General features: G+C 40.2%; 1 protein-coding gene across 6 annotated transcripts in view; it reads right to left on the bottom strand.

The window, feature by feature from the left end:
- CDK14 (cyclin dependent kinase 14) overlaps window positions 1-12657 on the bottom strand; it is a 272155-nt gene that overhangs the window by 74272 nt on the left and 185226 nt on the right. For all 6 annotated transcript variants that reach the window (XM_072412822.1, XM_072412821.1, XM_072412827.1 and 3 more), the window contains one exon: window positions 11956-12004. In XM_072412822.1, the coding sequence (XP_072268923.1) occupies window positions 11956-12004 (49 nt within the window). The remainder of the gene's footprint in view (window positions 1-11955; window positions 12005-12657) is intronic.

Raw genomic sequence — 12657 nt, 5'->3', positions numbered from 1 at the left:
GATTGAAGGTTAAGAGCACATATCAGATTCATGGGACCAGATGACAATGGTTGAGCAGACAGGTTTGTCCAGCCTCAGGTAGTCAGGTGAAGAATTCTTTATCACAGCAACGGTGCCAAGAAAATAAAACATATTGTAATAAGGTACTTAGCTTAAGGTACTTACATATTGCATAAGGTACTTAGCAGATGAGAAATTGTTAAATACAACTGTCACAAAACTAAACTTAAGTTTTCTTGGAATTCAATAAAGGACAGTCACGTGTATAGTGAGGGTTCAAGTTTATTATTGAAGTGTTTTCCCTAGCCCCTTTTAGCTGGGTGCACCACCCAGCACTTTTCAATAACCACCCAGCTGTTTTTGGGAGGTTACTGAAAAGTTGCGTCACAGCGGCTGCTACCCTCCCAGAACTTCTCCCTACCCAGCTTAAAAAAAATCTGGGGAGAATACTGCTATATTTTGTTAAGTTGGTCTAAATGAGTTGGTGGCTGGTATTGGTGACCAAAGCATATTAAATGTTAGGTATACTCCAAGGCAGGAAAGAATGTGACTGCTGAGTATGAAGAACTTAACACTGCCACTTTGATACATCAGGATTTCAATATATAAGATGCAGCAGGAAGCCTGATGTGGGAAGGTTTGGGAACACTTTTCCTTCAGGAAAGCTAAGGATTCCCAAATCACCGGAATATTCGGAAATGGGTTTTATGAATGCACTGCCATAGAAATCCTAAAGTACTATATAAACCTCAAAACCAATTTCAATCTTACTTTAATACACTGTCCTTACAAATGAAAAAAATAAACATTCCTTTTATCTTATATTTTATAACTATTATCTAAATAAATTCTGATTAAAAAAAAGAACAAAATACAACACTGCTGAACAAAATCCTGCCAGCACTGGGAAGGTACCGCCTGCACAATCTGCATTCTAGTTTCTCTGTGTTGCCATGCCAGTCCTCCAGGCCAAATTTCAATTAGGCCCCCTGAGGCAGCTTTTATGAAGCCATACTGCCCGCCAAAAGCATTTTTTTGCCAAACACTTCTAGCCTTTTTTAGAGGTAGCACAAAGTGTAATAATCCATAGTAACCGGGGGTTATTTTAATTTTCTATATAGCAAAAGATGCATGCTGATTTGTTGCTATAATTGACATAGTTGCATTGTACTAGCTGTGCAGCCAACATTATACTTTTCTGTGTGCAAGCTTACATGACAATGTAAATAAAGAAAACAAAAGTAAAGGGGGTCTGTGGTCTTGCAATACTTTGCTTTTCTAAGCTATAACTTACATGGGTGCAAAAGAAAAAACAGAACCAGAAAAAAAATGAGCTCCCAGGTTGCAATGCACTTTCTCTCTCCTGCATATGTTGCACCTGACACACACAACACAGGTTTTTAGACAACATGGGTCCTTGGGTAAAGATGAAGTAGGGGCCCTAGGGCAAGGATGAACTGCCCCAGGGTTTTCTGTCTAATGGGGCCCTGAAGAGGGTGGGGGCACTGAGAAACTGCTGTTGAACCCTACACAGGCCCCAGGACTGGCTTTATACCATTGACATCTTATTGTGTGTCGGTGGGTTTACGTGCAGTGCCATGCATTTTGATGCAACTCCGGAGCACACCCAAAAGAATAATTGCAAACTATCAAACGTAGTGCTGCTTTGGAAAAGAGATGTGAGTACACGTTTTTGTCCATTGTGGTGTATGGGTAACCCATTCTAATAAATAAATTGGCCAAACCCATCGCACGTTAACATTTGTGCATGAACGCAATGCACTGCAGTGCTCAGGTATGAAGGGCCCTTGCACCAATTCCATATGAGGAAATTTTTGTATTCTACTAATTCACTTATGGCTTCCAGCGACAGATTATATTTGGGAAGGAATTCAAGTTTATTTGCTGAGACAATCTACTGACTTACCATACACAGATTTTACCTGCGAGAATCAAATAGTGAATACAAAAAGCTGCGCTTGGATTTTAGCACAAAAAGCCATCTTTGTTGTTGGTGTTTACATCTGGCTGAGCAGATGAATAGCGACAGATGAAAGGCTTCTGGAACCGAAACCGCAGCTAAGTAAGGAATACGTTTCTTTTCTAACACAACAAACATGTTCTGCTTGAGATTTCTGCTAAAGCTCATTTTGTAAACACCATCCTTATCCCTTCCTCCTAGTTTCACAGTTCTCTGTAATCCAAACACTGGTGAAAGTAGCATCTCCGTGAACTGCTTTGCATTTCTGAAGAATGCTCTATGAAAAGAAAGTCCAGAGGTCAAGCTAACAGCAGAAAAATCAGTTACAGCAGAACTCCGAGCAAGGGGAAAAAAACATTTATTAATCTATATATACTTATTAAAACAATGGATGAGTTTTGTCAAAAGGAAACATCCATCTGAACACAGAAAATCTGCTGCCTGCTAAAAGATCTGCAGCCATCAGATTTTGATGTATTGAAGTTTTAAAAAGTTAGCAACAAAGTTTGGCTTGTGCACCAAGCACAAAAGAAAGTACAGGTGCTGCATGTTCTGTAAACTCTGCAGTACCACATTTGGAGCAGCAGGTGGCACGGGTGTGCACAAATGGACAACGAGCCCCGGACACCGGTATTGGCGTGGGACACATAGGCAAACTCCAGTTACTGCCCCCTGCCAAGTAAGGCTGGTGCTACTTTAGGGCACATTTAAGAACATCCATTGTGGTACTAAAATTATTCACTAGCATTGGCATAGCAGATCATCCAATGCAGTGTATTATTAATGAGATCAGTATTTACTCCAATAGCTATTTTAGTAACATAATTCAGCTACAGAAAAATTGCCTATTCTACCCCAAGTGTAAGCTGCAAGTAGATAAATCTGTGTTCCTTTAAATACTGGTTACACAGAGCACAAGTTAAAGTAACCATATTTTTGGAGTTCCAACAAACTTTTTGTCCTTGCTCTGCCTCCACTCTGCCCATAGGACAGCTAGGAATTATTTAGGCACTGATAAAGTCCTTCCAAGGCACTGACGCCAATGTAAGCTCACCGAATGGTTCATTGTCCCGAATTAGTTTGCAAAACTTCTTCATTTCATTTTGCAGATGCCAATCACCAATTGAACGTACAGAATGCACTGTGTTGCTCTACTACATTGTGGTGCCTAACATTTTGAATGGCACCCATTGGGTTAAGGCATTGCAGCTCCAATTCATATATATTGAATATTTTAGAGTTGGTGCTCAGAATGGGGCGAGTACTGGCATCATGTCATTTTTAAATGTTTTACGCTATCAAAATCAATGCTGCACAGGCACAATGACTTTGAATGATATCCACTCTTTTGACAAGATCTGCAAGTCAAAATGCAAATCACATTTTGTACAAAACTTTTTATAATCTAAATATATTTTAAGAAAGTGTTACAGGACCGTTAAATCATTTCAGTAATCTCACCTCCACGATTTTGTTTTCTTTGATATCAGTATTCTGTTTAAGCTTCTATTTGGCAATGAGGATTCTTTTCTACAACTTTGAAGTATTTCTTTGCTTCTCTGAGTTGCCTGATCCCAAACCGCCTTACCTTGGAATCAATTTCTAGCAGATAGCCTGGAACACATTTGGTGTACTAGCCTCTCTATTGCTAAGAATCTCAAGCAAACCTTTATTTTACTAAAACCCCTTTTAAAGCTGTACATTACAATATGTTTTATATGGATGTTTAACAAAACTGTAAATTTGTAGCTAGAGACGGTCATTATATGTGAAGCCGTTCGTCCTTCCATCTCCGACATAACCACAAAAACAGTTGGCACCTTTTGTACGTGCGCCTGCTCGGCCGCTAAAGGATTTAGCTGGACAAACATCACAAGGAAGGTAGCTGATTGAATTGAATTGCTAATCAAATATTCTGCAGAGCTGGGGCAACCTAGGATCAATTATTTTGATATCTGAATAATTTAATGAAAAAGCCCTGTATTTGGTTATATGCTTTATTTGGGAAAGGCGCCGCTGGGAATTAGAGGCTTGCTTTGAATAGCATCTGCTCAATATCCCTGATATACTGCATTTCAATCAATGTGTTCAAAATGTATATATAAGGGAGTTTATGGGACTTAAATATGGTAAATTCCAACTTGTAAGTCAGCTAAATACATTACAATATTTGTACAATATGTTTTTTTTGCAAAATAATACTTTTTTTAGTATTTAATTTGTCTGCAAACATAACATTTATTTGGCAAAAACTATTGTACTTTAAAGATTAGCAATAGTCAAAGAAAGCAACCCCTTACTATTTGTTATCTAAGTAGCCTAAAGCTGCATACACATGTGCAATAATTGTTGTTGGAAGGGATCTTTCAGGATCCTTTTCCAATGACTAAGGACTGCACGATGCATGAACAAGTGCTATATATACAGCACCGTTCTGCTCTATGGAGAGTGGAGGGGGAGAACGAGGAAGCGGCACCCTGCTGCGTGCTCTCCCACTTTGCTTCCATCAGGTTCCTTCGTCGTCCATCGTCTGTGTATCCGCCAGGACGGTCGTTCGGACGATGAACAACAGGCGCCGTACACACGCCAGATTCTCGTCAAATATCTGCCCTGAGCCGATTATCCGGCGAGAACCATTGGACGTGTGTCTGTAGCTTAAGACTTCGTGTCAGTATGCTGCAGAGTCGGACCTTTGTTTCTTGTGTGGAAGCAGTGGTCTTTCTGCAGAGGTCAAGCTTGTCTGAGCATTCATTTTTTTAGGGCTACTCTGATGCTGTACCAAAATCAGCCAATTGAGCAATGGCACTTCTGCAAAATAAGAGTGCAAATTCACACCTTTCTAGCTGGCCATGATGCCATAGGGCACCGTTGACTGACACTGTTGAGAATATTAATCTTTGCATCTCCAGATTAGAGCAGCTTTCAGTAGCACAGGCAATGGTGGAGGGGAGTATTTACACTCTTCTTTTACAGGTATGAATCCTATGAAAAATTATATTTCTTTGTATGGAAATTTGCAAGCGCACGCAGAGCAGCCATTTTTGCATTTTAGTCTCAGCTTCCAAGGAAATGAGGTTACACAACTATAAAGATGACCATGCTACAATTTCATTACTGAATTCTAAGTTTACCACCTGCATGTTTTATATCTTTAATGGTAGATCAGTCTGGAGCAAGCAGGAGTAAGCATTTCACCAGTCTTCCTTTTTTTTAAAAAAATGCATTTTTGGTTATTTTTACTTTTTAAGAGGAGTTCGGGGAAAAAGTGTTTTTACCCTTGCAGTGGGTTTCTTTCCCCATGTCAAGAGTAGAAGTTTTTTGGTGTAGGGGAGCTGGAAAGCACTTACCTTACTCTCCACTCCTGCAGCTGACAATGCTCCCCTTCTCTTACCCTGGACCAGTCCTATGCAGCTGACCACTGACACCATCACCCCCTTCAATGAAAGTCTCCGAGCATTGCACTGTATTTGATGATGCTGAGAATTGAGTAGCAGGAAAGAGGGCTGCGGGAGTGAGAAGTAAGGTAAGAATTGCCCTGGGATTGTTCGATCATCCTCTAGTAATTAATAACTAGTAAGGGTAAATTACATTTTTTCCTCAAAGTTAATATTTAATATCTTTTATTGAAATATATTTATCATTGTATTTTATTGCCTATTTTACTGTGCACCCAGAGGGCAGTTTTGTTCATTTTTATGTTATCGTGATGAAGATAATTGACCATTCTGGTGATCACATGACCTAACATCCGGGATAGGTTTTGTTAGCATGAGATATGTGACCATAAATATCAGCACAAGGAGCATGCATTGGTTCTCAGATAAAATGTAAATCAGCCATTCTCAGCCAGGGATTGGAGGATCGCCGGGGTTCCTCCACACGTTGCTAGAGGTTCCTCAAACTCTTATTGATCTATTTCATGATTCCTGCATCTCCCTGAAGAGCAGAGAAGCAAGAGTATTTTATCTAGTGAATAGGTACATCAAGTTTTCTCATTAGATGGGGATTATTCATTGCATTAAAGGAGGGTTAGGCTCTTGGATGTTTTGTATACATGAGTGTGAAATAGAAGCTTTTTGAACACTCAATTCTGTATTATGTTGCTCTGTAGGTGGATCTGGGAGTTTGCTCTCCTTGCCCTGGTTTTATGTCAATTCCAACAAGTTTTGAGGAGGATGTTAAAATACGACGTAACATTGATCTATTACATATCTCATTCAATCTCCTGAGGAAGCAGCTTTTGTCCGTGAAACGCGTCAGGGACGAATTGAGATACATAAAAAGTTTTGGAATGTTATACGAGTTTTAATTGGTTGATTGTTTTTTTTTAATAGTTATATTAAATTGTATAAATAGTTTATTACATCTGTGATTTTTGTCTGCCTTTAAGCCAACACTAATTGCATGGCACTAATGATCTTTTTAGAAGTCTGTAAGGGTATTCTAGCCAACATTGTAGGGGTAAACATCTTCTTTTTCCCCCTGGCTACCAATGTAAAAGGTTTTTCCCACAATGACCCCCAGAAATTGATTTAGTAGGAGTTCCCTGAGACCCTCAGTAAGTTGGTTTTAGTAGGAGCTTTCTGAAACCTGAAAATTATATTAGGGGTAAAATGTTAAGAATTGTTCTTTTGAGGAAAGGGAACCATATCTTAGAACAGTAACAGACTGAGGGTGTAAAAATAGAAATCTATACTGAGAGGAATATATCTGGGCCATTGCAGTCCTGAAGATTCTAGTTGCCTGGCTGCTTTCTGGCATGAATACCTTGACCTGAAACAAGCATGGACCTAAGAAACTTCAGAATCCTACATAGCGGTCAGCAATGGCCATCTACATTCTTAGCACAGGTTTCCTTTAATATCTTGGCTCCTCTAATTCTGTTCTGTATAACTTTAAGATGTTTGTCTATAAATTGGTAGAGTAGAGGCAAGCAGAGAGTACACAGTCCCAAGACTCCCAACTGATTAAAGTATTTCCCTGTGTAAGAGCAAAAAGCGTCTTAATTAATATGAAGAAAACTCGCCGTTCACGCGGCTCCCGCTAATGAAGTGATACATTATGAAGCTTTGTTATGCAATATTCATGACAGATATGCTGAGTGTATACCAGGTTGAACAGAGAACAACTCCCAGAATTCACTAATATTTCATCAGTGTGGACTCATCAAGGTGCCGGGCTTGTCCCTCCGCTGTGCATCTACAGAACAGGAGGGTTATGGAGGAAATACAAACTTTTCACTGCAAAATGCTGCAAAGTAAAGTAATGTTACCACTGCTACATCTGTACAACCCCTTGCGACCCAACAAGGGTCTGATATTGGGCCCAACAGAAGAAGGGAGAAGGGGGGCGCACAAGAATGCATAGCTTTGCTGACATAGAGGCAGGAAGGAAGCAGGGGCCAGGCGAATGTCTTGTGACCCCTCTATAATTTTGGGGTCATATTACTGGGCTCATCAAAGCTTTTTTCCCCAGACTTCTGGTGGGCCAGTCCAATCCTGGATCAGAGCAATTTCTACATTTCTGCTATGGGCCTGTTTATTCTGCTATTACCTCTCTGGTAGGGTTCCCTTCTCTTCCAGTACCATAATTTGTACTTGTTATGCATGCAGGTATGCAGCCCCTATTTATTCTACAACACTGTGTAATATGTTGCCTCTTATATAATGACTATTATGAGGTAGGTTGCGCCAGGATGGCTGAAACACTGCTAATCACTGATCAACCTTCACCTATTTGCTCCTAACATTGAAAGAGAGCAGTGCTGTGTCAGAAACCTGCAATAACATAGCAAGCACTGGCTATCATTGTTGACAACTGAAAATTACTTGCAAATCAGAGGTAAGTGACAGTAAGGTATAAGGATAGGGTAATGTTTTTATGGTCAAGTGTAGCATGCCGTTGTCCACCGCTGGTTAAGGATCACTACCATTAAAGAAGAGCTACAGTAAAACCATTAAAAGATAAAAATTATAAAGCAACATGTTTTGCTAAAATCTCCTTCAATCTGGAGCTGCTTGTGCAGTTCCTCTTTTCCACCACCAGGGAATAAAGCCAGTATTGTTCAACCTGCTTTCACTGAGCCCAGGTATATTTATAATACACCTCCAGGTTGGTCCACACATGCCTGGAACAGCCAGGTGGACATATAGGTCCAAATTTATAGAACAGTGGATTATGGCACAATCCTGCATTTGATACATCATTTTTACTTATGATGTAATGGGGTATATTTTAGAAATCCCCTGTATGCTAGCTGTATGTACCCTGTTTAAATGCATGAATGCTAAGAAATATGTGCATGTAAACTTCCAGTATTTATACCTTGCACGGAGATGACAGTACTCCCCATGATGATGGCTTTTTTTCTTTGCAGAAGGACAGAACTGTCTTTGTTCTGACATCATCCAAAGGTTTCCTGAACTGAGATAATGGCTCAGGGGTGACACAAATATGTCAATCCTGGTGCCTGTGCAGTTATGGTTCTGTTTACAAATTCTGAGAACCACAGCTAAATAAAAATATGGAAGACTATGGTTTGACTATGAACATACAGCAGAGGCTGTTATATGTTGGTCAGAATGCAGATCTATTTATGTCTTCAATTGGGTCACCTGTAATCACTCTGAATTGTAGGTAATACATGACACACGCAGTGAGCCTGATTTATTACAGCTCTCCAAGACTGGAGAGGATAGACTATTGTGGGAGAACCTGGGTGAAGCAGCAAACCTCAAATGGATCTGATCCAGGATTGAAAATATTTGCCAATCATGCAAATTATGATGATACCATGATGCAACCATGCTAGTGTTCGTCCACATTGGTTGATCACCTAGGCTAATGGATCACCTAGGTTCATCAGTGGTAGTCCCTGGGAAATTTCATAAATCAGGCCCAAAATATACATGACTGCTTCATATTGGTGGCTGTCAACCACCTCCAACCATGCCAGTGTTCATCCATATTGGTTGGCTTCCATCAAAACCACTCCTGATTCTTCAATAATTGGAACATGGAGCCCTAGCTTATTCAGAGATCCATGACCTAAAGCGTCCGTGTAAATTAATCCCAACATAAAAAAATATATCTGATGATTTTAGAGTGAATGTAGTGAGAAATATTCATACTGTATACGATCACAACAGGCATTATGACTTTTCCTATGTGGTTTCCTGGGGGGTAAAGTGGAGTTTTCCTTTAAGCCTGTTCCATTTGCTCTCCATCTATAGTGGTAGAAACAGCCGGAACAGCAATGCACTTGTCAATAAGTCATAATGAGCAAAAACTCTGCTTAGGAGAAAACAGTAGGCAAAGAATTGAACAATTCTGGATATTTTACATCTGTGCTTTCCATCTTGTTTGAAGAGCAGCGGAATTGAATCCCGTTGCCTAAGCTCAAAGTCATTATTATGTGGAATATGTTCGTGCTGTTCGCAGGAATATAAAGACAGTTACTTTAGGCTGACAATGCTGTGCGCGCCTGTGCGCATGCTGAACAGTGGCAATTACAGACCATTATTTTTATATGCCGCTACTGGGAGTGACTAATCAGAGCACGGAACTGGAAAAGGAGACGGCATTCCAGACATCGCCGCAATGACATAATTAGTCACAAGTCAACAAGTGCTAAGTGAGAGATGCCCAAAGAGACGTCTTCATAAATAGCTCCGAAAAGGCATCCCGGGGCGAGATAAAACTGTCAAAATGTGACATCTGCCAGATAATCACATCCGGCTATAATATCTCTGTGGTGTATATTAACCCCTGTGCTGCTGCTGTGCTGCACATAATGAAAGAAAACCACAGAGATTCTACGCAATGCAATGCAAGTGTATCATTACACAGGTTTGGCATTGAGGGACTGGTGTTGGCATTTTTAACCGTGGGGATGACAACAGGCTTAATGAGTGAAAAAAAGAAATGTTTCTATATATGACCCCTAACCTATCTCTATAAATATAAACCTAATACATAACCAAACCTTCAAAATGAACCTAAATACTTAAAGTGAACCTAAGCTAACCCAGCACTGTTCATATGTCAGTTTATGTTTCCATTAGTGAACCCTGGGATTCCTACTTTTTGGGCTGGTGGGCCTAGCCCTGTCCAATCCCTTTTGAAGGCCACATTTTTTGCCCAGTACTGTGATAGGTGGTTTCAATGGCCAACAGTTGGACCTAAAAGGAGGTGTAGGTGTGGGCCAGAAAACAAATGCCCATCAGAGCCCATGGGTATTCTGAGCACATGGCTTAATGTGCAGAAATCTAAATGATCCTGTAAGGTCCATCTTCAGTATTCTCCCAAGAAATTTTTATTGGTGGGAGAAAAGAAGCTCAAGGTGGGTGGGAGCCCCTGTATTGTGACCCAAAAACAGCCAGGAGGTTACTAAAGACTGCCAGGTGGTGCACCTGGCTAAACGGGGCTTGGCAGAACATTGGTTTTTCTTTAAAGCAGACTAAAACTAAAATTTTTACTTTATATAAAAGGGTAGACAATCTTTTTATATGAAGTAAAAATATTATTATTAATATTATTTTTAAACTGCAACACCCCTTTCTGTCTTCACCCCGGCAATCAAGACGAAATGGGAGCACAGAGCCTCCTGGGACATCTAGGTCACGCATCCCGGGAGGCTTCTGGCGATCTTAGGCAATTCCAGAAGGGGCAATTTCCTACACTAAGGGGAAAGAGATGCCGATCTCACGCATGCCCAGTCAGATTGGCACTATTTTTCCCCTTTACTGTGAGCTACGTCACCCAATCTCACACCTGCACAGTCCAAGATCAGGTGACATATCCGGAAGAAGGGTAAAGATGGAGGCGCCCAGCGCTTCCTCCGCCCCTGGACAAAGAAGAATTCCAAGATGGAGTAGGACCCAATCAAGGACTTCTCTAACGCAATCAAGGGATCTGCGAAATTAAAGGTAAGTGTGATTTTTTTTTTTTAGTTCCGCTTTAACTTACCCCAGACAAGGTACGGTAACAGGTTCACTTTAATAGCAACCCAACCCATTGCATAAACTCAACTTCCATTTACTTATTCACCTCTATAATAAACCCCAAGGAGTAAGGAATAACACCCACTACAAAGTATGAGGATCATGTGACTGAAGAAGGAAAATACAAGAAGAAAACATTTTAAGGAAAACAGTGATGATGGCTTCTTTTTAAGTCTAATACATGCTTCTCTGCTCTTTATAGGTTAATATACCAGGACAAACAGACCAACCTATAGAAAAACTTGAAAGAATGGGTTCCTATGACACTTAATACCCCAGAACATCACTGTTGGGAGGTTAAAGTGTATATAAAACCCACACATTTCTGGAATGCCTGAAGTAAAAGTCAGTAAGGTATTAAACTCCATAAAGAATGTCAAACATTAGTTATCAGATTATTCAATACAGCGGACACGTTGCAGTGTGCAGAGCCTCTTCATCAAGGCTTGGAGGGAATGTGTTTGCTTGAAAGCAACAACTTAATCACAATGTTTAGACGTCATTGAGGATGTAATACCAACTCAGCAGAATGTCCATACAGGGAAAAGAAAACAAATGAACACTTAACTACTTCTAGGTACCACAAGTTGCCTAAATTTAAGCAGTAAGGACAATTTTTTGCTATGACAGATTCACTTTTGGTAGGTACAGTTAGGTCTTGTTGCCTCGCCTTCCACCTTCTTTGCCTTCTACAAAACCACAGGTTCTCTTTACACTCTACTCATATCCATATCAGTACTTCTATTTGCCTTTATCACATGCACTTCTTGCCAGCAAGAGTTGAATATTTTATTGACTGCACTTGATATAATTACATCTGGATGAAGACGGGAAACAATGATTTTGTAAGAACAATTCAAGTAAATGGTGGAAATCATCAATATCACATTATGAGGGACAGGCAGAGCAGACATTTAAAAAACGATTAGGCGTTTTTCTACTATAGAAGAACAACATAGACAGTTTACTTACTTATTCCAAGCTTGCCGGAGATTCTTAGGGCCATATTGTGTAAACCGTTCTGTAAGATACAAGAGAACATAATTAGATTTAATTTTTATAATAGCTGGATATAGATCTATAGGAACAAACTGTTCGGGTAATATATACCTCTGAGTGCCAGGAAAGGTATAAGGATAAGTTGCTTTTTATATTTCCACCACCTCCCATCTATTATGTATTCCTGTTATCCAGGGGTGGACACAGAAAGGTGCAAAGTGTGGAGCGGCACAATGGCCTTGGACCCTCCTCAGCCAACAGGAACCCTCCCAGGGTTTTCAATTCAGTTGGGGGCCCCAAATAAATTTTGCACAGGGGCTGGTTTTTCCCTACATCAGTCACTGACATTATCAATTGGCAAGTAAAAAACAGTAAAAAAGTGTATCTGTAGTTTACCTTCTCTTCTAGGAAAACTTCAGTTCACCATATGTAAACCATGCACACACATTAGATGACTGTTGCTCAATACAACAGACATGCTCTGACATGTGTACAGTGTTGTACGGATGTCATTGATCAATCTACTCTTGAGGGAATTGATGAGCGACTGATTGGAAAATACCTCTGTGCTTCCCTATGTAGAAGAAGGCTCGCTTGCTGTCCCCCTCTTCTTTTCATAATACAGAATTTTGTACATTGAACTGACTTCTTGTGTTGCTTCTTTTTTTCAAACAC

This window comes from Pyxicephalus adspersus, chromosome 5, assembly GCF_032062135.1.
Source record: "Pyxicephalus adspersus chromosome 5, UCB_Pads_2.0, whole genome shotgun sequence".
Classification (NCBI taxonomy): Eukaryota; Metazoa; Chordata; class Amphibia; order Anura; family Pyxicephalidae; genus Pyxicephalus; species Pyxicephalus adspersus.
The sequence above is the reverse complement of the archived record's forward strand: the minus strand, read 5'-3'. Positions and strand labels throughout refer to the sequence as shown.